The sequence below is a fragment of the Venturia canescens genome, chromosome 4 (genome assembly GCF_019457755.1).
Source record: "Venturia canescens isolate UGA chromosome 4, ASM1945775v1, whole genome shotgun sequence".
NCBI lineage: Eukaryota > Metazoa > Arthropoda > Insecta > Hymenoptera > Ichneumonidae > Venturia > Venturia canescens.
Window position 1 is genome coordinate 15875826 of NC_057424.1, and position 27486 is coordinate 15903311.

The window sequence follows — 27486 nt, forward strand, 5'->3', positions numbered from 1 at the left end:
AAATAAAAATTCTACTGGCTTATTACGATCTCAGGATTATTTTAAAACAGTTTTCAAAAAAAGGTGTAATACCCTATTATTATCGACTATCTGAAAGCGCGACAGCGACAGGTTTGCGGTTGCTACGTGGCTCCAGTGTTCTCCCAAGTCGTGTAGACGCTTCCAGCAATATCAATACTTGGCTGGGTAACCTCTCAGCAAGGACTCACGCATCAGTCGTTAAGTGGGAAGTAGCTTTTATGAATCTTTGATGGTGCTAACCGTATGGATCTCAGTAGAAATGTCACTGCACGACCGAGTTCTGCGCCCCCTCCTTCGGTCTCTGTGCCAATGTGATACAGCATTAAAGCTTGACCTATCCCAAAACTCAACGGCAGATACGAGTTCTATATTTTCTGATTCCACACTTGAAGTGCACGAAAAAAACACTCGTAGATTCGAGAGAGGACACTGTCGAATAATTACGACAGTAGAGAATTGATGAAATTCAAAAATTCTACCGACGGCCCAAAAGAATTCTGCTGCAATGAAAATTTCAGCCATGAATATGGAGACAACGCAACGTTAGCTCAAGCTATACGAAACGATTCGAATACGTCCACTATCAAACTGCATGTCTCCAGTAAATAGTGAATCCAAGAGATCTTGGACCTAAAGCTAAAAGCCAAGGAAATATGCTAGCAAATAAATATTTCAAAGGGATTTTCGCTGAAAATTCAGCCGGATGGCTTAACAAACAAAGTGAGTACAACCACGTTCAAACTTGATGACGAAAAATAATGTTTCTCACATGATCGTGGCTCACATTGAAATAATAATCAATTTTATAAAACATTATTGAAATGATAGCCAAATTAGTTGTTCATGGAGTATAAAAAGTTTTCAAAATTACACGTAAATGGCTGCTGCCATAGGTCAACCTGACTGCATGAGATCGTTTCTGGGCAAAACTCAAGAGGGCAAGATCACAGTTTCACAGCAGCAAGAATAATTGTGATAGAAAGTATTGTTAATACGAGTTTCAGTCTGTATGTGCAATATAAAAATATAAAATGTTATAGATAGACATAAAGGCCACTGAGATTAAGTTTTTTTTTTCACCATTGCTGAAAACACATTTGGTACAAATGGCGAAACTTTGGTCGGTTCGCTCGGCATTAATTCGTTTTATATTTGGTGGACTTGAGTGAAAGAGCGAGTATAAAAAGCATATGGAAATGAAAATTGGTGGGGCACGAGCCGTATCGTTTGTGGAGGAGACAGACGTGGACTCAATTCATTGTTTTACGTCGCGCGTTGACATAGCCGGTTCAATTTAGTCCTGGAAAAACGTTTTGTTGGAGTTTACGTGTATGTGTCCATCAGTGGTATGAAATGTCGGCATGTGAAGCCAATAAACGCCCACTATTCACGTTTCCCTTCGTGTGTTCTCTCGCCCACACTGCTGAATTCTCGCTACGCTGTTCCCATTCCACAAATGCATTGGGGCAATGGAATTGCTGGCCATTGATTGATTATCGGCGCTTTTCAATCGAATAATTGATGGAAAGAATTTTCAACAGTTACATTTCGCAAATGTTTTCCCTTTTGGAATATTTTGGAAGTTTCCGTGCAAGCTATTTCCCAAAAATTTCAGGGTACTAGTCCATTTTGACCTCGAGTCGCGACCTTCGTTCTCACAATCCGTTGAGTCCCGATCAAATTTATTGTTAGAATTACACAAAACTCATCATCGCGTGATCCAGATGTTTTTAAATAAAAATAATCAAGTGGTTGGTTGTTTAACAGCAGAAGAGCCAACGGCTGCACCATTCGCTCCCAGCCGTATCGCCTCTCTCCGTTTAATCTTGCCAGCATCCGAGCTCTCATAATCCATCTGTCAGTTCCGATAAAACACGAAGCACCCACATGACATGGAAGTGTCATGTGATCTCGCTGGCAAAGCTTCTAATTTCACGCGCCAAAGGCTCCAGAGGTTTTTTGCCCACGCTTTTAGGCACCTCACTCGTGCGCGCGATCTCTTACTCAATTTCGAAGAATTACGAAATTGAAAAAATGGAGGAGTCTTTGCGAGGCGTCCCAGTACTCCAACGCCCTCTTTTTCTCTTTTTAACTTTCTCTTGGTCTCTGTGTGTTGTCCGCGGATGACTGACGCCCAAGCTCGAAAAATAGAGAGAGGCCATGGCAAAGCCCTCGCGAGACTGCGTCGAGTTTCGTGGAAGATTCCAGTGTGAAAATCCTCACCCAACGCTCGAGGGTAATTGTCCCATTGTGCGGCGGGCAAGGCGGAAACGAAAGAACGGTCTTTAATGCCCGAGAGTACCATTTGATGGAGGAGAGACGGGCCCCGGTGCTAGTGCACCTTTGAGCTTTCCCAGTCACGAGCACACTTCGAGAGGGTTATACGGGTATGACAGAGATAGATTGTGTGCTCGGAGTCGCTTGCATGCTAAGGGTGAAGAGCCACTACCTCGACTCTTCGATATCAAAGAGACCGAAGGACTTCACAGTTCTCTTTTACCACTTACAAGAGTTATACTCAAATTTTCAACTGGCTCTTCGGCTGATCTTTCATATTAGCGAATTGGGAAGTCACACAGAAGTAATTGTAGTACTGCGAGAACAAACCCCGAAGACGTTCGAGACGCTGTGGGGAGAGCTTACTTCGTGTTTAGAATCTCAACGATCGATGGAGGACTGTAATGAGCTTTGTTGATTTCAACGTACCATTTGACAAGCAGAGAATTCATCAATCTCAACAACGAGCACACTCGTATCCTAGTGGAAGATCTGATCAAAGGAAACATTAAGCCACCGTTTGAGATACGAAGTCCATCCTTCTCGCAGTTTTTAAAAGTCATAAAAACCATTACAAGATATAAATCATAAAATCAAGATGACTTAAAAAAATGAATAAATAAATAAATAATCAAGTAAATTAAAAGGAATATATTCAAATATGCACAATTCAATTACAAATTCATAAGTAAATCACAAATTAAAACTTAAGTAAATAGTGAGAAATCTAAATGGTGGAGTGCTCTCAAAAGCACTCGTCAACAGAACCTTGGCCGAAGCTGTTCTATCACCGGTCACCAAACTGGACACACGGACGAGTGTCAATAGCCAAAACGGACGGAGAAGAAGAATTCATCAGTTATTTATTTAACGAAGCCAAGTAAATAATAATTCGACAGCAACTGTCCCCCGGAAATGCAGCTTTAAAACTCCATTCGAAGATTATTTTTATATCTTCGATATCGAAGTATGCAATGGTCGAAGCACTTGCAGTGGCTTAACGATCGATCTCGTTGCACACAAAGTGGACTGTACTTTTGGCTTGAACGGCGTTTGAAGGCAAATCTATCCTAGAATTCGTAGTTTGCAAAGCTCACGAAACAGTGCGAGAACAGTTGAGATATGTCGAGACACGGCGGTGTTCTGCTCTGAACCCCGTGCCAGCTACCTGAATTTCGAAGATCCGTTGAGTACAGAATTTGAAGAATCTGTTCACTCCACCGGCTACCAGATGAATCGCTCTTTCGCGATGAAGTGGCGCCTACCATCGCAACACGGCACTTATAGCCTCCGGCTTGATTCCAACCTTTATCCTGCATTGCTGGATTGCCTTGCTCGCGAATCCAGGGCTGTGCCAAATCCTTGAAACTCGGAATAATAGCAGCGGAAACGCCGAGATAATATCCACTTTCTTGGCAGGCTCGAAATAGCTGTCAGGCTTGATTACCAGCTCGTATTATCCTTAAGTTGACTAGACGCTTTTGTGTTTTCCTAGCGAGCCAACGCGCTCGGCCAGCAATTGCTCCTTAGAAATTAGATACCACGAGTTCACAACGGACGTTGCTTTTCCGGGATGATTAACACGAGCGTCCGGGTCAAATGGTATCTCACACGTCATCCATTCATGCCAGATTTGATATCCTTGATGTTATCCACATCGAAATAGGCTACTGCTTATGATCAGTGAATTGCATCTATGAAACAACGATCTCAGAAATATTCACTTGAGAAGTATTATTTTTATTTGAAACTGCGAAGGAAAGCTTCCGGTCACTCGAAAACTCTTTCTGTTGTCGGCCTACGATGGGGTGGAATCACTATTAAATTGATTTCGTTTTACCGAATATTTTAATCCGAGAACAAATAAAAGTTGTGAGCATTCTTCTAACGTTTGCACTATATTCGTGAGTTCTTTACGGAGGAATCGACGAAATTCTCCTTCCTCTTAATAATTGTCAAACCACTGATTTTGTGATGGAAAATGTTACATGTCTTTGGCAGAAGAAATTCTGAAATTGCTGTGAATACAATTTTCAATAGTGCTTCATTCATCAGCTTATTACTTCTCATTTGATTTCTCTTATCCGTAATCCCGTCTACGTGTTATAATTACGAGGAGAATTGGAAGTTCTTTCATGCGAATTGAAATTTGATGAGCATATTAATTAGTGGCTCATCATGGAAAATTTCATTATAAACTGAGCTCAAATAATGGGGGCTGTTTATAACCGTTCTGATATCTTGGGCAGGCATACGTGCATGAACAATTCATAATGTACGTTAAATAAATGTTTTTTATTGTTGTAATTTATACTCAAAGGGTCATCCACAATGGGCTGCTGTTGCTCTATGCTGTCGACACGTTGCATGACATCGTGAACGTGACCGCGAGCGCACATTGGAACGAGTCGTGCAGCAAACTGACGAAAAATATATTCGGCGAGATCGTTGGGGCGCTCTACGTACAACAATATAGGCCGGACTATCTGGAAACCCTCGCTAACAGGGTGAGCACGAACAACAAGAGATAGTGATGTATGGTTTAATCAACGTTTTTTTCCTGTCCCCCTGTAGCCTGGGGTTATTCGTTCCCCGAATTATTAGAATCATTGAGTGATGAATTGCAGAATCGCTGGGACAGTAAAACCAAAAATATTATCTTAACCTAGCAAATTTATAGCGACCGAGGAATTAGTCGGTCATAAATTTTCATTTACGTAATACTACATTTCCGGAAAATGTGGCTGGCGTTAAAAACTTTCAAATGATGATTAATTCGAATGAGGCCGACTACTGAATTTGGCTCGACCTTCCGTTCATGACCGTGAAAAATCATGATAATGAATCACTCGAAATTAGTTTATTCCTTTTGCTATTCAGTTTTTTTTTTTCATCAGGGAAAATTAAACATTGAAAAGAGGTGTTATTGATTTTCAAAGGTTTCCGGACTCTTTGAGCGCGTTAAAGAGACACTGGCAGAACGAATGCTCGTTATGTCTTGGCTCGATGATGATACCAGGGCCCAAGCTCTTCTCAAGCTCGACGCGTTGCGTGGAAAGTTTCACGTTTGGCCTGGTTTCCACAACGAGAGCCTACTAGCACGCGAAATGACCGAGGTCAGTCGTAGGCACTTCCGTTTCGTCTATCCACGAACGGTCGTTTTTTCATCTGCGTCTCATATTTTTATTCGCCCGCATAAACTTCGTGTTACGTTATCTCATTTTGTTTTTATTCCAAAGGTGGAAATCGATCCTGACGACTATTTTGCGAACGTCATCCGACGGTTTCGACAGACTCGCAGCCCCAACGGACAGTTGATGCGGAGAAACATGAGTGACAGGTAATCGCGATATTCCTTAACTCAATAAGTGGAATTGAAAAGCAGATTTATCGGCGATTATCAAATAGTCGTTCCGCATTTTCAAGGTGGCGCCATCCCTACGCTGTTAACGCTTATTATGAGTCTTCAACCAATTCAATCGGTACGTCCAGGATTTGTTTTTTATACATGAAAATGAATTGTCTTTCTGCCTGAAAAAAAAAACACTTTCACGCTTCTACATGCGAAATTCCTTCGAAAGTTCGTTTCCTAAAATCCATTTTTCGTCAAATTGTAACTTTCCATTCAATTTTTTGAAGTCTTCGAGCGTTTATCTAATTCCCAAACATTTATTTGGGGTACTTTTGCTAACATTAAGAATGTTCTATCCGAGCGTCCGTTTTTTATCCATTTTTAATATTTGTCGTCGAGTTTGCTGCCAATAAATTTTGACGAACAATGAAGAGCTGAAATTTCTTGAAAATGAAAATATTCTGTTTATTCTTTTACTTTTTTACCGTGAAGTAGTTAATCGAAAGTTTTCGTCTAACATTAGTCGTTGATTTTGTATTCTCAAGTAATACCACTCGCTATGATGACTGCCTGGTCATGGTCCTGGGACGGAGGACCATCTTACGCTGCCCACGCAACTCTCGGTTCGGTTATAGCTCACGAGATTTTGCACGCATTTGATCTCCATCACCGTCGATTACCTATTGATCCCGATGTCGTTAACGATCAATGGCTTTGGATAACACCGGAAGCCTGGAGCCGTCTCGAAGCTAAAATCGAGTGTGTTGCTCGGTTATACGCTAAAAGATTCTGGAGGAAGGTCAAGTTCTTCGGCAATTACGTCGATGTTCAGGTGCGTCTCCATAATGTGAATTTTTACGTTTTTCATAAAATTTCCATGTAATTTTGGAGTGCTTTATTTCACGTAGTCAGCCTGATTTATTTTCGTTCATTTTCATTTTTTCAGTTATACAGTTCTTCTCCAAATTTACATTCAATTTTTTTGAGATAATTTCCGTTTCACTTATTTCTGTCGAATTTTATCAATTTGTCTTTTCTCCCAAAATCTAATTTGATCACTAAATCTGAAACATTGTTCGCGATCGCTTTTCAAAATCACTCCATTTTTATGGACTCACGAAACAAAATGATGAAAGCATCGGTTATTTTGTTACTACGATAGTTCGACTGGAACGTGACGAGAAACGAGAACGTTGCTGATATCGGTGCTCTGCAGATCTCTCATCAGACCTGGTACACATTGAGCAATGGAAGAGACCGTACTCTGCCAGGTCTGGAGGCCCTTCGTCCGAGCCAGTTGTTTTTCTTAAGCGCCGCCCAGGCAAGTTAGCCAAACATATCTAAAAAGAGATTTAGATAATGAATAGAGAAATCAAATTTGAGGAAGCCATAAAGAAATTTGACTAGTCAAACGATAAAACATCGTCTGCCATTATTTCAATGCTTCATTCCCAAATTTTTTCATAGTTTCATTTTAATTTCAACATTCTTACAGACTTATTGTTCTAACATGACTGCCGAGGCCTACATCCTCTCCGTCGAGCTCGATTACCATACACCTTATCCAGAGAGGTTTGCATACGATTACAAGGAATGAAAAACCAAAAATGAATAAAAATTATCTCTTTGGTTGCCACTTTCTTTTGAATTTGATCGTCCTTTGGAATTGTGTTTTACAAGAAACTTGATTAAAGTAGATCATGCCCGAAGGATCGTATTTTATATATGTGTCTAAATTGGGTCGACTTTTACTTCCTAACTAAAGATATAATCGCTTTAAATTGATGTGAGAGTTATTAATTCGAAATAGTAAATAAATTTTTCCAACTTATCTTTTGGCGAATGAAATTACAAGCCGTTAATTGAACGGGGATTCATCACTAATTGAACCCGAAATTTCATTCATCCCTGGCGAAAATACTATAGTTTTTTATGTTAAAAATGGCATTAGAGAGCGCAACGGGAAATGGATCAAGAAAAAATTATTAACAAAAAGACAGAAGTCTATGACAGGAACAGCCCAAGGCAAGAAGAAACAAAATACCGAAATAAGCAAATGTGCAATGTTCATTCATTATATGGAAAGATAAACGATTTTTTACGCATATGTATTTTTCTTCATATTTAAACACGTCTATCTCAATAACCAATAAGACGAACCTTTTGAAATTTGGTATGCGTGTCAGTCGACTGCCTATTTAAACTCTGTGTAAATTTCAAGACTTTCTTAAGAAAATCGTTTCGTGCATGAACTACCTTAAATCTATGTGCAAATGTGCATCGGAAGGCAGCTGGAGGGTTATATGAAACGCATTTTTAGTCGTAGTAGCATTTTATTTCAATAACATTCATTAAAAAGAAATATTTTATTATAACGAAATATAGGAAAAAAAGAAAAAGCAGATTGTTTTCAGGGTCAACGTCGTAATGATGAACTCGCCGGCCTTCGCCGAAGCCTTCCGTTGTCCTACCACTGCTCGGATGAATCCATCCAACAAATGTAGCACGTGGTGAGATTTGAACCGAGGTGCGGGGACCACTTTGCGTTAAAATCGTGCTGGCTAAATGTGACGTTTGTTCAACGGTTATCCGACGACGTGGCTCAATTCGCGCGAGGCATCTTTACGTATTTTATTCTCCATTCGTCGTCATTTTATCTTTTTCACTGACGGCTACAAGCGGAGTCGTTTGTCGGAGGAATTTTAGCACTTTCCGGAAATGAAAAAGCGTCGATCGAGCCATCATTTTTGGCGAATTCGATTGGGTAATTTATTATGTTAAAGTTGTTTGTATCGAGACGAGTATTACTCGTAGAAACATTCTTGAATCCTTGAAATTATTGTTAAGCGAAGACGGTCACGTGTATGCGACAAAACAAACGTAAAATTCAATCTTTTCTCAGGTACACTCGAAAAAAACGAGGGAATTGCGCGCGAACGAAGAGCAAGTTCATAGAAGAGGACGCAAGGAGAAAACGGAAGACAAAGAGCGAGAGAGAGAGAGAGAGAGAGAGAGGAAAATGAGAGAATAAGAGAGAAAGATATAAAAGAATAAATTGATAAAAATATATGTTTCCTATGCCGGGGAATCTCTTGTAGATTCGGAGTGCGACGAAAATGGATCTCGTGCGCCGGTCGTGCGACGATATAAAAATGATGGGTCGCGGTGATAGATCGAGAAAATAAGCTTTGTTATAGTGTTTTCAGAGTCTAATCGACGTTCGTGACGGTGAGAATTTTCAAACGCGTTTATCGATCGCCCGTTGTTCTAAGGGCAAATGTGAAGGAACGAAATTTTAAAGATTTGAGATAACCAAGCGGAGACCGTTCATCCTTTGGATTCTTTTATTGAAGAAGAAGCTTTGAACGAAAATATTAGAATAAAAATGATTGATCCGATATGACGGACAATGATACGAAACCATGTGGAATGTATACTCAAATGAGATACGATAGATGAAAAAGTAAAAAAAAAAAATGAACGAAGAGTGTATAGACCGAAGAGCAATAAAAAAAAACGTTTTAAGATAAATAAGAATAAACGAAAAAGTTAAATGGGTTTAGGGAAGCTTGAATAAAGTTATTTTTCGCAAAATCGTAGCATAATATTTCGTCATTAGTTTCACACAAAGATGGAATAAGAACAGAAAAAAATGATCAAGTGGCTAGTAAAGGCACACAAAAATGGACGATTCGCAATAATAAAAATTCTTATATTTGTTGTTCGAGTTGCAAATTAGTGTACGTAGAAAAACAAAAAACAAAAAAAAAAAACAAAAAACAAAAACAAACAAATGCAAAAACAAAAATGTGTTTTTAATTTCGTCTCTTCTCTATGGTTTATCGACGAGCGTTATTCCGTAGTGATTAGTGTTGAAAGCAAACAATCGCGAACTGTGATAATTCTTCGGCAATTGCGCAATTCGAAGGATCCGTCCTGATCGTCAACGCGTTCGATCGATCAGACGAATATAATTAACCAATCGGCTCAATCACATGCTACAAGTGTCTCCGATCCATTTGGCGGGTTTCAAATTTTTCAATAAATTCCATAAGAAGAAGAAGAAGAAGGAAGATTAAAATTCAACGATGAGGAGGACGGATCCGTCTTGATCGAATCGAAAGCATAAAGTAGATAAAATCGTTTAAATCACCATTGTAAATGTACACCGCTGAGCATACGACTCTTATTGCAAAATAAATATGATTTATACAAAAATCCGGAATAAAATGAATTTCGAATTCTCCCTATTCCTCAATCCCAATATTATCGTACGCGATTTGAAAAAAAAAAAAAATTCATTACTTTTGAGTACGTTGCAGAAATTTGATTATGCCAAAAGACGAAGAATGATTTGCTCTGTTGAAATGAAATTTCGTTTGTAAAGCTCTGGTTTGATTTTTTCATAGATGACTGACAACTTTCCGCCTGAAATGATCGATTTTCTTTAAAGCCAATCTTCATACTTCCGGAATGAAAAAGAAATAGAAAAAAAAAACATGCGAATATCATCAAAAGCGCTGCTGTCATGTGAACTGAGAATCGGTTGAGGTTTTTTTTCCAGTGCTTCAAACCGTTGTGTTTTTTATTCTTTCCGCTTAAGAATCTTATCGAGATTTGATAAATACGGTGGGAACAAAAGATTTTATAGTGACGCGATTCACGAGATCGAAAACGGACATTGACGACGGGGAGACGAAGCGTCTCCATATCACACGATCTTGCCAACTGTCAATCGGATCACGATTACTTTTCGATTTGCTGTACACGAAGTATTTACTGTTATATTACTTTATTCACGATTTTTTAAGCCCATCCATCAGTCTATCGATCCGTATGCGTGTCTCTGTGTTGCGATTGCACGGCCCAGCCTCGATTGGGAATATACATCAATTGAAATGACCCGGACGGCTGGCTGTGATGTCCTGTCAGATGACTTAACATGTCAACGGGCTACAGCCTTCTCTCTCACGTCCTTTGGATAGTGTTGCAGGTACACCGTGTAACAAACTTTTTTTTTGGTTCTGCAAACGAAAAATATTGAAGGGCCGGAATTTCCTGGATCACACTAGAGTCCATCAATCATGATCAAGTTATTTTATTTTCCAATCGTGTTTCATGACCGTTGAAAAAACGAGCAATGAAAAAAACATTCGAACTGATGGAGTATTTAGTTTTCCTTATTTTCATTGATCCGAACAATTTTTACGATTTGGTCTTAGATTCTGGTCTTCGGATATCACAATCTTTGTCCCGTCATGGCAAACACCTTATTCGCGCCATACGTATCGGAATTCGAGTACGCTTCGCGTTTTCATCCCTCGAGAAACCCCGATTGTGGCATGGACTGGCCCGACAATGCATACGAATTTGATGAAAATCAGAAAAATTTCGAGTCTCATAGATTTGAGAGATCGCCGGACGAAAGCTCACCGGTTGGCCAAGAACCGTCCATCGAAGTGCGAGCCATTCTCCTCCGATGTCCGAAGACCGAAGAAGAGACGTGAGACTTTTTATTTCCCCCTTCAATAGCCTCGTTGTTCCGACTCGTTTTTCTTTCAACTTTTGACTTCAACCTTTCGAAATATGGAAATACTGTTTCTCCGAATACAAAAATTCGTCTCGAAGCACTTTTTATCAATTGTTCGAAAGTTTATTCCATTTGTTAATGAGTTTGACCGTACCAGTGCAAATTTGTTCCCTCATCTCCGAAATTCCTCGAGTATATCTTAATAATGCAACTTTGATCGATTGTGATTTTGTAATCCATGACTTAATCCCCTAATGGACCATGCTCGGTGCTATTTCAAGGTTTGACCTACGTCATCCAATTAGTGCACGGTTATCGGACGTTTGCGATAGAATATTGATATCAATTTGTCCAGAGTCTGAAAAGGGTGATCGATTATTTATAATACCCTCACCGTTCCTCTATTTGGCCAGCTCAAATGAATTTTTTTAATCCGCACGCAAAAGCAGAGATAACATCCTCATCAACTGTGACATCTACAATATAACGGCGGGAAGAAGTCAGGAAATTCTAGATTTTCATGGATTCGACAGGGACGAACCAAATCGTCACTCCGAAGTTCACAACTGTCGACGAAAGCTCGTTATTACAATGAAATTCAACAACATTGGCAGGGTACGAAACGATTACTAACCTGTACTAGAAGCACGCTGTCAGATCTGAGAGATTCAATACGAAATGATGAAAAAAAAAAAAAAAAAATTACAAAATTTGGGATATGCCATTTCGAAAGATCGAGCCAAAGATCAGAGTATTTTTGAGTAAATTGGGTCTCACAAACCTGCGATGTGCAAATAGAAAAATCTGAAGACGTTCGTACTTCTAGAAAAAATAAAAATGAGAAACTGTTAATTCGAATGACGAAAATCATTTTCAGACCAAGACTCAGGAACAATTCATCGTTGTTGATCATGTGCTCGATCCTGTCACGATGCACAAAGCCCGACTGCTCAATCCATTTGTGGTAAAAGTACGTCAGGAACCTGTCTTACAGCTCTACGGTCTAAAGTTCCAGGGGGTAAGAAATAGAAAATTCGACAGTTGGTACGAATCGCTTATCGATTGTCGATAAAATAGATGAACTAGGTAGAGGGATTAATGACCGTTGATCGTGTTGAAATACGTGGAAATTTTTTACTGGCAGTACATATTTCTGGGGTTTATCAACGGTTGCTTTGGGAAAAATGATTTTATCGACGATCGATGTGCAAAGTTTTCACAAGCAACGTTTTCCGTAATTTTCGTTATCGACAACCGAGAATGATGTATTTCATGATCGTAATGAGGTGGTGAACGCGGAGGCGACCGAAGAAGTGATCAACAATAAGCAGGCTAATTACAAGGGTTGCGATGACTCTTCGAAAAACCCTACGTGCGGCCAAATGTATTTCGAGGACAATCCGATACCGTACAGTCAAGTGAGATACCAAAGTACTCGAAACACTCATCCGCCTTTCGAATAGTTTGGAAAAATAATTTTTTTCAATATATGAACAGGGTTTTTGTTGCTCCTGCGACCCGGAAGTAAATCAACGAAAGGAAAGTTCGAATTGTAACGAGTCTGTTCCGATATCGGCGCCGAGCTTTTTTGCCAGGGCCAAGGAAAAACTTATGAGACCCGATGAAAGTGGTCAAACTGTGAAAAAAAGTTTTCTCGACATTTTCTCGTATTCACGGGAAAAAAAAGGGTTCGCGTTTCCGAGCATAGACGGAGAAAATTTATCGGACGTTTCGAAAGATTCGTACACGGACGAGAAAGACCTTATGGATTTGAAGAAGTCTATGAACACTAATGAAAGCATTGAAAAATCTTTAAACTCGAAATCGAATGGTATTAGGAGTAAAAAAGAAACCGAATCACGGCCGTTTAAAAAAAATCCTGTGGATTTCGGAGACGCTAATCGAGATACGAAAATGGCTGATAAAGCCACAATTCCTAAGCGTCGCCCCAATGACGGAGGTGGCATATCGAAACGTAGATCGCCAATAAATTTAATCGATCAATTGACTAAGTTGGAGGAAGATTACAAAAACTTTCGTATATCGCGTATTATGAAGGAGGAAGAAAAAAAAGATCCGAGAAGCAATGGAAAGGGACTCAATAAAGAGGAAAGTCTGACTCGAGGGCACGATAAGTTTCCCGATCAAAGATTAACCGTGAATAACGAAGGAAATTTTCGTAAAATTGAAAGTCTCGAGAAGAAACTTTTTCCGAAAAGTGACAGTGATAATCGTTATTCAATTTCAACCTCAAGTAATAAAGAAAATTCGCGAGTGACCGAGCCGATTTATGGCCTTAACTCAACGCCAATCATCGACGTAGGTTTTACATGGGAAACAGACAATAAATTAGGAATAAATAATGCAAGTATTGATATTCTTTCGAGACCTTTTGAACTCTTGGAAAATAGGATAGTTTCAACAGGAGTTACAACACATTTTGAAACACCTGTGATCTTGTGGCAAAAACTTTCGAGTGACAAAGTCTTTCCTGCTGGTGGAAAAACCCATTGTTCCTTGGAAACGCACATTCAAGAGGTTAGAAATTGTTCACATCCGACGACAGAAATGGCTTTGAGTCCAAATGCGAAATTTGATGGAAGCGTTGGTGATCTTCTGGCAAACATCGTATTTTCTGAAAGCGGGAATTTCCAACCTCTGAAAAATTTACTATCAGTCGATAATCGGTTGATTTTTAAAAACGAAGGACGACCGATGGCATCGGAAAGATCGGTTACCGCTGCGGTAAAAAATAACGCAAGTTTCACACCGAAATCGAGATGGCCTCGTCCAATGGGTCAACGCGATGAGAACGATTTTACGAGGAGTTTCGATGGACTAGCCAGTCGTGCAGAAAACTCGCCAGATTCGTCGTCAAGTTTTTCCAGTGGAAATCGCACAAAGAACGATGCAATCGTGTCGAGTGCTTCGTTGAGAAATCAGTTGGGAAATTGGCTCACGTACGAAGAAGGCAAGCAATACGAGATGGGAGGTGGTGGCAGGAGCTTCAGTGAGAATTACGAGGGGAAAATTGAATTTGGAAATAAAGACGGAATTGAAGGGAAAAGGGTCAACGGAGCTGTGAAAAACCATGAAATTCGTGATGATCGATCGAATGTAATCATCGCTGGAGAAAAACCGGTTCAAATACATTTGGGAACACACTACAATCGAGGAGCATCGGATAGTCGTGCTGACGAACTGACTCGTCCAGAATCACAATCTGATGAAGTTAAATCTGCACGTTCATCTTCACTGGATCATTTGAAATCCGAAAACGTTGAGATTGCGGCAGCAAAAAAATCGAAACGTTCTTCGAGTGTCCCTCGGTCTCACCGTTCTATTGTCGAGGACGATCGATTTTTCCGAAACGAAGATGATCAGCAAAAACATACGGATAAAAAAATCGACGATGAATTCAAAGGAATTTCTGAGGTCCTTAAAGCTGCTGGCAACGCTCGACAGATCATTACGGCTAAACCAAAAAGCGAAAATATGTTTGAAAAAGACGAAGCGCTTATGAGAAAATATAGCGTAATTTCTCATGAAAACGATGAGGTTAAACATGAGCATGATTCAATGATTCGCCGAAATTTCGCTTCTGCGAAAACAAAACTGTCTCGAAATTTGGATGATAATCGTTTGCCATCCAAAAATGACAACAGTCATGCTATTTATAAATCGAGAATTGAGAAATTCTATCAAAATAATGGTAAACCGGTAATAAGGAAAGTTGACAAAGTCCTGAATTCATTCAAGGCTGATGACGAGTATAGTGAAGTACCAGAAGCTTTGGAAAAATCTACTCAACTGCATCGTGCTGATCCACCGATTCATCGTTCGATGGATTCAACCAACAAACAATCTGAACATCTTATCACAAGTGAAACCAAAATCCCGACTGAAATTAGCGTTAAAATTCCTTTGGAAGGAGCACAAATGGTCACAAGGAGAATCATTAGTTTGATGGAGAATCGAGAATCGTCGAGTAGTGACGAGAGCGGTGAAAATCGTGCTCCCTTAATTTCTGTGCCTAAAAATAGGAATAATGAATTACGGGAGCAAGGAATCTTGAATTCCTCGCTCATACGACTGAAAGAAACACAAACGTCATTGAATCGGGGAAACGTTGAGGGAGATCGGAAAATCGAAAACGAAGTGCAAAGGGTCAGTATGAAATTGCCGTCAGCCGAGAGAGACGAAGATTCGATTAGAGAGACGGAAACTCCTCCATTAGATGAAGAAATGATTTCTACGACTCCTATATTATTTAAAGAATATGTTCAGCGCCCTATGCTTGGCAAAACATTTGTCAAACAATCATATTGCGACAGCACTGACACTCCGCAATTTGTTATTCCAATTCTTGGTGGACAATCAGAGAATAAAAAGACGCATGAACTTTTGATTCTGGTAAAAGATACTGCTCCATCTTACCCGTCAGCGGAGGGTCGTCAGGAAATTTCAAAAAGTCTGGATAAAAGTTTTCATCGACATTATGCTTTATCGCACAAAGATGATGATGATAATAATAAGAACAATAATAACGAACCATTAGTGGCAAAACTCACCAATCTCAATAAAAATGCTGTCGTTATCGAAAAATCTGGGGGAAAAAATGAAGGATATGATAGACCAGTAAATCAGGAGGAAACGATGGTTCGAAACGGTAATGACAGTGCCGAAATGACTGAGATTCCTGTCGACGTCTCGCCTCTGATTCAGAGACGCGGTAACAGCAACACTCGTTTGAAAATATCAGGACCATCCGGAGCTATTCGAAGGAACGATAAAGAACTTTGGAGCGACAGACAACAAGCTTCACGAGAAATAGTTAACCAGAGAATCCAAGACTCATCAAATGATCCTGAAAAATTAATCAAGGCTCCAATTACTTCAGAAGAGCGTCCTTACTCCGATTTGAATGTTAAGAGCACGGTGCTCGATTCATCACTAAATTCTAACAAAAAACTCGAAACGAAGGAATTGTTAGAAAATCCGCAGCTCGCAATGATCACCAAAAGATCTCGAAGAACATCACAGAACTTTCTATCCCGAAAGTTCCAGTCATTTTATCCGAGATCAAGCGATATTAAAGCGATATCTGAGCTGGAGGATTTAGAGCAGAATGACGACACGGTGGCGAGCAATGAAAACCATAAGGATGATATCGTACAGGCGAATAAAAAGGAGAGAGAAGCTTTGATTTTTTACGATTATGAAGATGCGGAGGAAAAAGGAATGGACAAGAAGGATGCGGAGGAAGAAAGCGGTGATAACGTTATTACCGATGCTAAGAGAAGCCTTGATACTTTGGTGCCCGAAAAAATGACAGAAGACTTGGAACCTTCGGAGGGGTGGAAAGAAAAGATGGAAATGTTGAAGCTTAAAAAACACGCGGATGTGCTAAAGGAATATTTGAATTGGCGCCAGGACGTTTTGCCACAGGAGCCACGGGACAGCTCCGGTTGTACGAACAAAATAACAGCTGAAAAGCACGAACATGGAACAACTACTCACGATATTATCTTATCCAATTCCATAAAGAGTAAGGACTATCCGCCATCTATTCATAATTCATTGAGACCAGCACCAATTAAGAAACCCCATCCTACCCCAAGCTCACCTCATGCAAGGCCGAATCCGGTGACACATCGACCAACTGTGGAACCACATCCTACTTCGTGCTCACCTGATGCGGAGCCGAATCCAACGACACGCCCACCAATTGTCGAACCACATTCAACCTCATGCTCATCTGATGAAGAACCGAATCCAATAACACGTCCACCAATTGTCGAATCACATCCAACCTCGTGCTCATCTGATGAAGAACCGAATCCAACGACTCGTCCACCAATTGTTGAACCACATGCAACTTCGTGCTTACCTGAGGAAGAACCGAATCCAACGACTCGCCCACCAATTGTTGAACCACATCCAACTTCGTGCTTACCTGAGGAAGAACCGAATCCAACGATACGCCCACCAATTGTTGAACCACATCCGACTTCGTGTTCACCTGATGGAGAACCGAACCCAACGACTCGCCCACCAATTGTTGAACCACATCCGACTTCGTGTTCATCTGATGAAGAACAGAACCCAACGACTCGTCCACCAATTGTTGAACCACATCCGACTTCGTGTTCATCTGATGAAGAACAGAACCCAACGACTCGCCCACCAATTGTTGAACCACATCCGACTTCGTGTTCATCTGATGAAGAACAGAACCCAACGACTCGCCCACCAATTGTTGAACCACATCCGACTTCGTGTTTACCTGATGAAGAACAGAACCCAACGACTCGCCCACCAATTGTTGAACCCCATCAAACTTCGTGCTTATCTCATGAAGAAGCAAATCCAACGACACGCCCACCAATTGTAGAACTACATCCAACCTCGTGCTCACCCGATGCAGAGTCTAGTTCAACGAAACATACGCCAATTGTAAAACAACATTCAGCATCACATTCTCCAATGAAAGAGCATTTTCATTTACCAACTAGAGGACCAAATAAAAAAACTCATTCACCAAATGTAGATGTGCAACCAGTTCCAACCCAGTGTGATCAACAGCCTGAAGTAACAGAGACACGGAGCAACTGTCAACAGGAGGAAATAGCGGAAGCAACGCCAGTACCTGATACACCAGAACCGGACCGTGTTACGACAATCAGACCCGAAAGCAAAAATGTATCAACGCCACTCGAAAGAGTTGAAATAACAACGCTGTGTCCCCACTCTGAGAACACTAAAAGAACAACGATAGAAGATAATTGTTTGGAAGAAAAAGAATCTACGGGACGAATACTGCCGCCGTGTGACCCAAGAAACGGATTATTGCATCGAGTGAAAGCTTTTCAGTCAACACCTCGATCGAATATTGATACACTTTCTGCTTCTCGACCGGAGAATCATTCGAAAAACATAAGCAATTTTCGCAATTTCACAGGGATGAAAAATAACCCTTTTAACATAATATCGATCTTGAAGCAAAGCTTACTGGCTGACAAAAAGATGCGTGAAATGAATAAGAAAAAAAATATTAAGGAAAAAAAGAGTCACCACGAGGCAAGAAAAATAAATACTCAGGATTTGTATAAACGTCGCCGTAGATCGAGAAAGAAAAAAACTCAACGCAAAATAAATGAAAAGTTGGGAGTCAGATCAAGGAGAAAATTGATGTCTGTCTCCAGGCTGCATGAATCCAACGATGACTGCGAAGAGGAACAAACATTCGAGGATGACGAAAGTGTAGGTAAAAATGAAGATTTTACGAACAAGGATGATATCGTCAAATTCAATTCGAAGTGGAATAATGTAATGGACAAAATACTGCATGACAACGACTCGATACTACTGAACTTCAAAAATACTACCGAATCGTGGCTTCAAGAAGTTTCCAATAACGATCGATCGGCGCTCAAAAAATTACATATTCACAATGTAGACAAATATATTAAGAATATCACCCAACGCATCGTCCATAATAGGAAAAAATGGGATTTGGAAGATAAAAAAGATACCAAAAAACCGAAGCGAAAAATTTACATGGCGAGAAGAAGGTTGATGCAATACTCCAACTATTCGACGCGGAACTCTGTGCTGGATGATTCCCACGAGAATGAAGATCGTTCGACAATTTTTCGATTAAATTTCGTTCGTAAAAGAGAAGCGTCCAATGCCACTGCCCGTGCAGAGCCATCTGCAGAAAAAGATGGCCGAGACTCAGCGATTTCATCGAATGGTAAAATCCATTCGAAGGGTGAAAACAACAGCCAACCGATGCCAATAAGTTTTGACGCGTCCCTCGGTTTACCAAAGACAAATGAGATTGATCAATCGGCGACCAACGAGTCTGCCAAATCCCCCAACAACACGAATGCGTCGAATTCTCCGGACCTCGATGTCCTCCCTAATCTCTTCAACAATAACCCAGTGCCCATTGTCAGAAGGAAACGAGAAACGGATCCACAATATGCGAGAAGGTCCATCGAACGAGATTACGATGGATCATACGCCAGGAGAAATATTCGGAATTCGAAAGCAGATGATGATGCCCATCGTCATCTTGGAGATGTAAATACCTACAAATCGGGACAGAACTATGATCCGATAGATGTTGGGGTTCTCTCTGCCGATACGGTTGATCGTGATAAATCTGACGTTCGAGGAATTGAAGTATTGGAAACAGTTCCACTAGAGTTCGTACAGCCAGTGTCTGCCTTATCGGGGTCAAATCAGGGGTCCGAAAATCGTCTAAATGATGAAGGAAGCCGTTTCGCAGATTCACAATTTCCAAGAAATGTTGACGATATGATACCAGGAAGTACGGTAAAACCTGGAAAAATCGCACCAGCTGGTTTACCATGGAAAGAAAAAGAATTCGTCGATGAGAACAAACCGGACTTCGTGGAAACAAGTATCGGGCCTCAGAGACTGTACAGTTTTCATACGAGCTCACCAGGGGAGAGTCAAGCGAAGAGATACAGCGGAGGTTCCCAAAATTCGGATCTCAGTTATGATTACCCTAGTGACGACGTTCCATTATTTCATTTCAAAGCTCGTCATCGGCCTGCCAACAGCAAAGAAGATAAGACAGAACTTTCAATTGAAAAGGCTTCTGAAGGCGTTGATAATTACACACGAAAGGTTGATGATGAAGGGGAATTGGAGGATGAAAATAGCATGGAAAATCGGGAAGAGCCTCTTTTCGTAATCGACAAAAGCAGAAGGATTGAAGGACTTTCTGAATCGTATTTGAAAACCGTCAAACCTGATTCTCCCGGCGATGATGTAAACCATCCGACGAGCAAAGCAGGTTCCGGAAGCAACGCAGATTTGAGAAAAGAGATTCAAACTAAAAATATGCAGGCTATCTTTGAATTCATAAAGGAAATTCATCGAATCGTTCACGGAGACGAAGAGGTTGGTCTTCCGAAGAAAAATGATAAATCGATCGTGAAATTAGAACAGCTCATAATCCTTCCGCAAGAGCCTTGTGATAATGCGTACAGAATATCCGAAGAGCCAGAAGCGAGTACACAACCGGAAGCAGTCATTAGCGAAACTCATGAGGTTTCATGCAAAAAGATACATTCGAGCCAGAGTAATGTACCAACGACTGTGAAAACTATTCCTACTACGATTTCTTTGAGTTCAGACGAGAAGAATCACCGGCCTGGATCAGGATGCAAATTCTCGGCTCATGTTTCGAGTTCGCTTCAGGGTAGACCGGATCAAAGCTTTTTATTTAACGAGAATGATCCGTTGTTAAATACAACTTCGAGACCATTGGACACGGCAGAGGAAAGCGAAATTTTTCCAGCAGATAAAAATAAGCCGCAAATTAATCTCCATTCAAACTCAAAAAGCGATCCTTACTCAAAACTTTCTATAGAAAATATTCACGATATTGTATCGCCGAGATTCGTGAATTTGCCGAGAAATATTGAGACCATGGTAAACAGTGAGCCTGAACAAGGGAGCGGACCAGAAAAGAAAGTGGTTTTGAGAAATGTTGAAAATGAAATTGGCGAGCGAGTTCGTGATGTGAAAATCGGCGCTCGAGAGGATCACGATACGAGGGACTTTGGAAGATCAGAAAATGAAGTCTACAAATCCGTGAACAAGAGAAAAGCGATGTCATCGATGCCCAAGGTCGATCCAAATCGTTCGGTCGCCCGATCGAAATTACCGAGCGATGTATCAAGTAGCATGGACGCTGGAAACTCAGACTTCGCCATGGCCAAGGGTATTACGAGGGAGAAGCGACGACAGAGAAAAAAAAAGAGGCGGCGTAGAAAGAAGAAAAGACGGAGAAAAAAGAAGCAAAGAAAAAAGAGTAGAGGCCATTCGAAGTTGGAGAATCGACGGAAAAACTGGTGGCCTTTTAAAAGACAACTAATGAGTCTGAGCGAAAAACGACCCGCTATTTTAGAATCGAACTTTTATCAGCGACAAATGGAGCTGTTCAAAGCCAGGAAACGGGCGAATCGTTGCTTCCCATTGAAACGTCGAAAAGTACGAAGATTACCTGCTTCCTATGAAGAAAAGAAAAGAGATAAGAAACATAGAGAACACCAAAACAAAAAGAAAAAGAAGAAAAAAGCGAGAAGCTCGACACGAAAAACACCGAAGAAATCGGGAAGAAATAAACGGCAGATTAATCCTGGTGGTACACAAACTCGTGGTGGACAGGATTGCATGGATCGTCGCCACCCTCCCAATGTCAACCCTGTCAAATATTTGGAATCTGCACATTGTCTGCGCTTCAGTGACTTGTGGTAAGAATTTTATCATTTTTCATGAAATCGAATATCGATGTACACTCTCTTCGTATTTATTTATTTATTATTCCTACTTTTTCTTTTTTATCTCGTCCCTAGACACAAAATCATTTTACAATGTCTTCATATACGAATCCATGTTAATAATTTCTAGGTATTCCACGTACGAGTTGGAAAATCCGATAATGGAACACACCGTGTATCTTCAACTTTATGAAAAACACAGCCTTCCTGATGGTACGACCCACTGGGATGATCTCACACAAGGCACCATGGTGAGAATGGGGACTTTCACGAGACATCAGAGGGACGAACAACCAACGATTGTCTTCACGTATAGCGGGGCTAAAACGGAGCCTCAGAACAGAGCTCTGAATTTAGATCCATCGACGCAGAGACTCCTCGTACCATCCCCAGTGGCTCCTAATAAAGCTGCGCAATATTCGACTGTTCGAGGTACTCCAATGACTGTGAAGGAATACACAAAATCGAGTTTTAGTGATTTTTCTCGTAGTTGCGCTAAATTTAAACGATGCTACAGAGGGACTTTGATGCCATACTCACCCATCGATTCTCCTTCTCAACTTTTCCGAGTATTTCGACAATTCAAAATATTTTCGCGATGCAAACAGGTCCAGGCGAATATTTGGTAGTTCAATCGAATTCATTGAGCAAAAATGGCGAAGAATGTGACAAGGCTGGCGTGGGCTTTGCCGCATTCGCAAAGCAGAAAGATCGCTGTGGACGTCCAAAGGGCACATGCTTGAAAAACCAACCCTTGGCATATTGGAGACACGATATGGTAAAATTTCGTCAGATTATCAACAAATATAATTCATCATTGAAGTGAATGGACAGTATCGGCGAGTGTGCTAAGAATTTCCATTGTAAATCTTGAATAATGACGTTTCTCTAGAAAGCTCGAAATTCTGGCAGACCGGGTTGTTACTTCTTGAGCAACTTCGCTACCGTACCGACCAATCCCATAAAATACAACGTCAGTGGTACCGGAAGTCAACAGTATCTGGGTCTGGAGTACCACTCGGCTCATGTTTCAGCAATCGATATTGAAGTTAGAAGTGACTACAATGCCATTGTCAGAGTTGGGTTAGTCATTCGATATGGCATCATGGGCATTTCGATATTCAATGCTACTGGAGACCACGCTATTGAAATCCAACGAAAATTCTTCTTTTTTCTCAAACATTAACTCCATGAAATTTCAACTGATTCGATGAGCTGGGAATGAATAATTATCACGTCCGTAGGCCCCTGGGTTTCGTGCCATTTTCCTCTAAGTATTTTGACCATCGTAACCTGCCCCGATAAATATGAAATGCTCTTTACTCCTCGTACACGTGCTCCGTCTTTGAGGATCGAGAAGGAAAAAAGTATTGAAATTCTCACGAATATATACGATTTGTTCTCCCGTTCAACTGTACTCGAAGCCGAGCGTGTGCGGCAAGCTTTCGAGCTTACAGCGAACCGAATAGTTCGCTCGGAAACAAGAACATGGGAATTCAGTTGGCATACACATAGACAACTATTTCCGCAGATCTTCCGGTCGAGTGACCGAGGTCTACGTGGATAGTACATCGTTGGAGCATACAGTGGTTACCGTGGTGATAAGCAACATGGGTCTTGCATCTTCGCCTTACCAGCCAAGAATAACCGATTGTCCTAGTGGCCTTCCCGTTTCGTGGACCAAAGCCAGAGGAGCATTGCAAGTAATACCGCCTCAGCATGATCAACGAGTGACGTTGGATCTTTATGGGAAATTATTGCTGAATGGTTTTCATTGTACAGGTGGAAAAATTATAATTGCGTACTTAAATCTGCGATGCTAAATCCTTTTTTTTTTTTTTTTTTTTTTTTTTTTTTTATTTAAGAAAAAACATTTACTGCGATAATTATTCTCTCGTTTTTCTTCTCAGTGGAGATAGTGAACCATCGAGGCGAGCTCGTAGCAATGCGTAGGATAAGAGTACAGAAAATGGATCGATGCTTCTGCGTTTGGCACTGTCTGTGCGCCTGCATCGGGAGCGTCGGCGGCATTGGATGTGAACCAATGTCATTGGAACATTACCACGCGGCCGGCTTTCAAGGACCGTTGCCTGTCGTCACTACAGAAAACTCGTTTTTAATGAATACCATTAAGGAAATAATCATGCTCTGCACTCTTCTCGTTCTACTGCTTCTTCTTCTAGGTGAATTTGATATCAGCTATCGCAGCGAATTCAACCGATTCGTTCATTTTTCATCTTCTGTTTGTAATATAAAATTGAAAAATTGAATTTTTGTTCTGAAAGTCTGAACTCGATCACGGATTTCGAGATAAAGTAACACGAATGAGATACCACGAAAATGTGAGTTGAAAAATGTCACGTTTTTTGGCAGGTTTCTTAAAATGGTTCATAGGACTATTCGTGCCACCGATTATGCGGTGGGGTCTCGAGAGCCTTCTCGAAAACTCGATAATTCAGAGATATCTGGAGCCAGAACTACGATGTAGGTGTGTGGTTACCGACGAAAATGGTGTTCCGGTGCACCCTGACACTGGTCAAAGGACGGTTAGAATATGCACGAGGTACGGATGAAAAACTCATTCTGGAATATTAAATGAGGCTTGAATAGAAAAGAAAAACGATGAATTTACGAAAAATAAAAGCTTGCGAAATTATGATTATTCAATCGTTGCAGGAAACTCGAGTTCTTTCTGAACTTGCTTTTTTTCCTGACTTATCCGATCGTGGTGTGTTGCAATTACTGCAGAAGATCGTGGCGATCGTCATCCCAACATCAGTGTTGTTCGACCGAGTCGACGGTAAAGGATTTTTTACCGCGTCAACGTAATAAATAGAAAGCCAACAATAAACGAGCGTTTTATTCGATTTTGGTCGTTACAGATGTGTTTGATAAACGAAAAATCAAGTTATCCGCAATTGATATCTGTAAATACGTACGGTGACAGCAGAAATTCGAAGCTCGAGGCCGAAGACACAAGATACGTGATAAACGAATTGAAAAAGTCTCAAGAATCTTTGCAAAATCCAAAAGGAGCGAAGGTAGGATTGAGAGTACGAAAGCGTGATACGTGATAACCACGTTGAGTGACGCTATCAAGGAAAAATCGATTAAACGTTGTCTCGGGCTACAAAGGGGCCAACGTCTCGAAGTAGAGGCTCGAAAAGGCTTTCGTTCCTGACGAAAATTCAGATATTTTGCCTGTGTTCTTCTATATTTGTATCCATGTCCGACGTGATTCGAATGTGACACAAGATGGACGTTGAATGAGACTTTATAATAAATTAAGAGCGCCGAGTGATGTGCGCGTAGAAAATGGACACGATTAGCGTGTTCGATAAAATGGAGGTTGAAAAAGTACAAGAAAATGCAAAACGAATTGAAAAAAGCCACGTGTTATTTCGTGTATAAATAAATGTGAATGCAGACAGAATATGCCTTTTTATTTCACTCTTCGACACATGTGAAACGGTCCACATGTGAGAATATTTTAGATGATCGAGTTGTCTTTGAATAGGTTTTCAAAGAAAAGGTTTAAGTAAGGTTTGAATGAAAGAGGCGAGAAAATCTTTCCCCCTTTCTTCGTGACGGATAAAGATTCGTCGCTGAATTGCTGAAGCAAAGGATAGTTTTTCGGAACCTCGCTCAGCCGATTGGTGGGCCTGCCATACTATTTTTAATTCAATATTTCTGATGGTTTAAAGCCTTTGGGTTGCTCAAAATGATTTTTCCATCAATTGCCATCAACGGGATCATACGACAATGATTCTTCGTGGGAACACTGCAAACTTACGTCGAATGAAAATTCATTTTTTCACGATCCCATGCAGAACTAGCACATCGAGAACAATGGAAAAAAGTCTTCGGATCCCCCAAAAACTTGTCGAATTTTCATCTCTGCTTTCAACTTCGCTCGAGAGATGTACGTGAGAAACGAAATCTTCCTCGCTCCTGAGGAAACATGCATAAATGTGGGACAGTTCAATGAACAGTAGCCCATCTTATGCCCTGACAATGCCTTTATTGCAGAAGATAAAAAGCTTGTAAAAAGTATCTCGGAGAAAGTACAACTAGGAGAACAACCAGAAGTAACGGGACATAAAAAAACTTCATCCCCTGCGTTCTTTTGTCTGTGAACTGTTGAATGTCTTTACGATCTGTCATAGAATATAGAGCCTCGTAACAACTGAAATCAGTCATCCAAAGCTCTGCATAAATTTCGAGTTCCCATCGTTTCCATCATCACATCAAATCCGAATAAATGTTTAAGGGCTTTTGATCATTTTTTCGATTAATTCTCAACGCAAATGGCATTTGGAACGAGTGACGTAAAGTTTTTTTAGATGTCATAAGTATCATTATTCTGGGAGAGTACACTTTGTGCCTGGGAACGTATGTTCAGGCATAAAGTATGCCCTTAAGGCTGAGTTGCGTAGTCCTTTCGATAAATCGAGTGGCGTAGCTGTGCCCGAGAATCCAACTCGGCGATATGAGCGTATACTAGCAATGTTCAAACACCTGCTGGCTGATACACGGTGAATGAGTTACGCAAGTGTCGTTACCAGTTGTCCCAGCTGAATACTGGCTTATCGTAGCGTATACGACAGAAAGGTCCTTTCACCCAGGCTGATTCAAGTTCTCCTGGTCTTGCCTGTTTCCCGGTCTCGTTGTTTCGGTTTGTACGTCGATTGTGAGAGGTATTTGTTCGCGCGTTGAACGACGACCTCGGCTGATGTGATTGCGATGTATGTGTGCAGGGACGCACACACTGTTCAATATGCCACAAACGGCCACTTTAAACTGTTGGCCTAGTCACTGCTGAGAGGTATCGAGGTCAGGACACTTTCGCAGCTTCCTATCAGTCATTCTCAGGTGACTCTGTGACGTGCATCGCCGCTCAAAATAGTTGGAATATTCATGATTTACTTGAGAACAAGTTTGCTGTCATTGGAGGATTATTTTTTTTAACAATTACAGAGAAAAAGCGAATGGGATCATTGATACTTTATGATTGAAGTTTATTCCTTCATTCCCAGTTTTTCGGGCTGATGTTAAGGGGTCATTGCGCAAGGGCTTGCTTTTTAAACGAGCGGTTCGTCTGGCCGGCAGGATATCCTGCTAACACAAGAAACTTTCGGTCTCCATAGCGCGTGCAATGGAATTCGATAAGTTATGGGGGAAAAACCGGAACCGCGTGGGGCCTTAAACGTTTTTTGTCTTCCCTTCGAAAAAAACGACCGCGCATTGAAAGTTCTTTTGAGGCTGCGTACGAACGATAGTTCCCTTGAGCTCCGTGATCTCTCTTGTTTCCAAACAGAGAGGCGACGGTAAGTATTTGCTGTGCCGGTGACTTCATCAGCCCATGGTGAGTCCCAGGAGTCTCATTGTCACGACTTCATAAAAAGCACGGGCATTCCATAAACGAAGTCCTGTATTTAAACCGCGGAGGGAGGGATCGGAGAATGGGTTTGCTGGCGATATACAATGGGTAAGTATAAGAGCAGTGTGGCTGGCGCGGATATTCACGGTGCGCAGCTTTTGTTCCCTTAATCACCATTGTGACCGAGCGATGTGGAGCAAAACCCATAAGCAACGTACCCCGTTCCTCCTCCGCACTTTCGACACCAGATGTGCTTCTCCGACGTACGGTGGTGAAGCTTCCCCGATAACACATTGCATTCGCGACTCTGATCCCGCAGCTCAACTCGGATGACGCGTATCCATCTATGAGGCTTTCTATCCAAAAACACAATGCTCGCCCCACTAAATGCTCCCTATTATCCGCTATTTTTTTCAACTATCAAGCTGCCCGAGGCGATAATTTACCAATTGGGTGCTTAAAACACAATTCAAATTTCAAAATATACTCACATTAGCATCGCGGTTAACCATTGGACTCGTAAGAAAAATCATTTCTAACGACGAGAGGTATACTTAGCAGTAGTAAACGACATTTTATGGCTCCGTTCGTACCTGCGGTAACG

The 27486-nt window shown here is 41.0% G+C and overlaps 1 protein-coding gene across 5 annotated transcripts in view; it reads left to right on the forward strand.

The window, feature by feature from the left end:
• Nepl16 (Neprilysin-like 16) overlaps nt 1-9868 on the forward strand; it is a 76495-nt gene extending 66627 nt beyond the window's left edge. For 4 of the 5 annotated variants that reach the window (XM_043418210.1, XM_043418211.1, XM_043418209.1 and 1 more), the window contains 9 exons: nt 4619-4805; nt 5238-5414; nt 5538-5638; nt 5707-5780; nt 6196-6482; nt 6813-6971; nt 7146-7222; nt 8065-8414; nt 8553-9868. In XM_043418210.1, the coding sequence (XP_043274145.1) occupies nt 4619-4805; nt 5238-5414; nt 5538-5638; nt 5707-5780; nt 6196-6482; nt 6813-6971; nt 7146-7222; nt 8065-8164 (1162 nt within the window). In that variant the 3' untranslated portion in view covers nt 8165-8414; nt 8553-9868. The remainder of the gene's footprint in view (nt 1-4618; nt 4806-5237; nt 5415-5537; nt 5639-5706; nt 5781-6195; nt 6483-6812; nt 6972-7145; nt 7223-8064; nt 8415-8552) is intronic. The other variant, XM_043418213.1, reaches the window with a different exon arrangement.
• Nucleotides 9869-27486: the final 17618 nt, after the last annotated feature.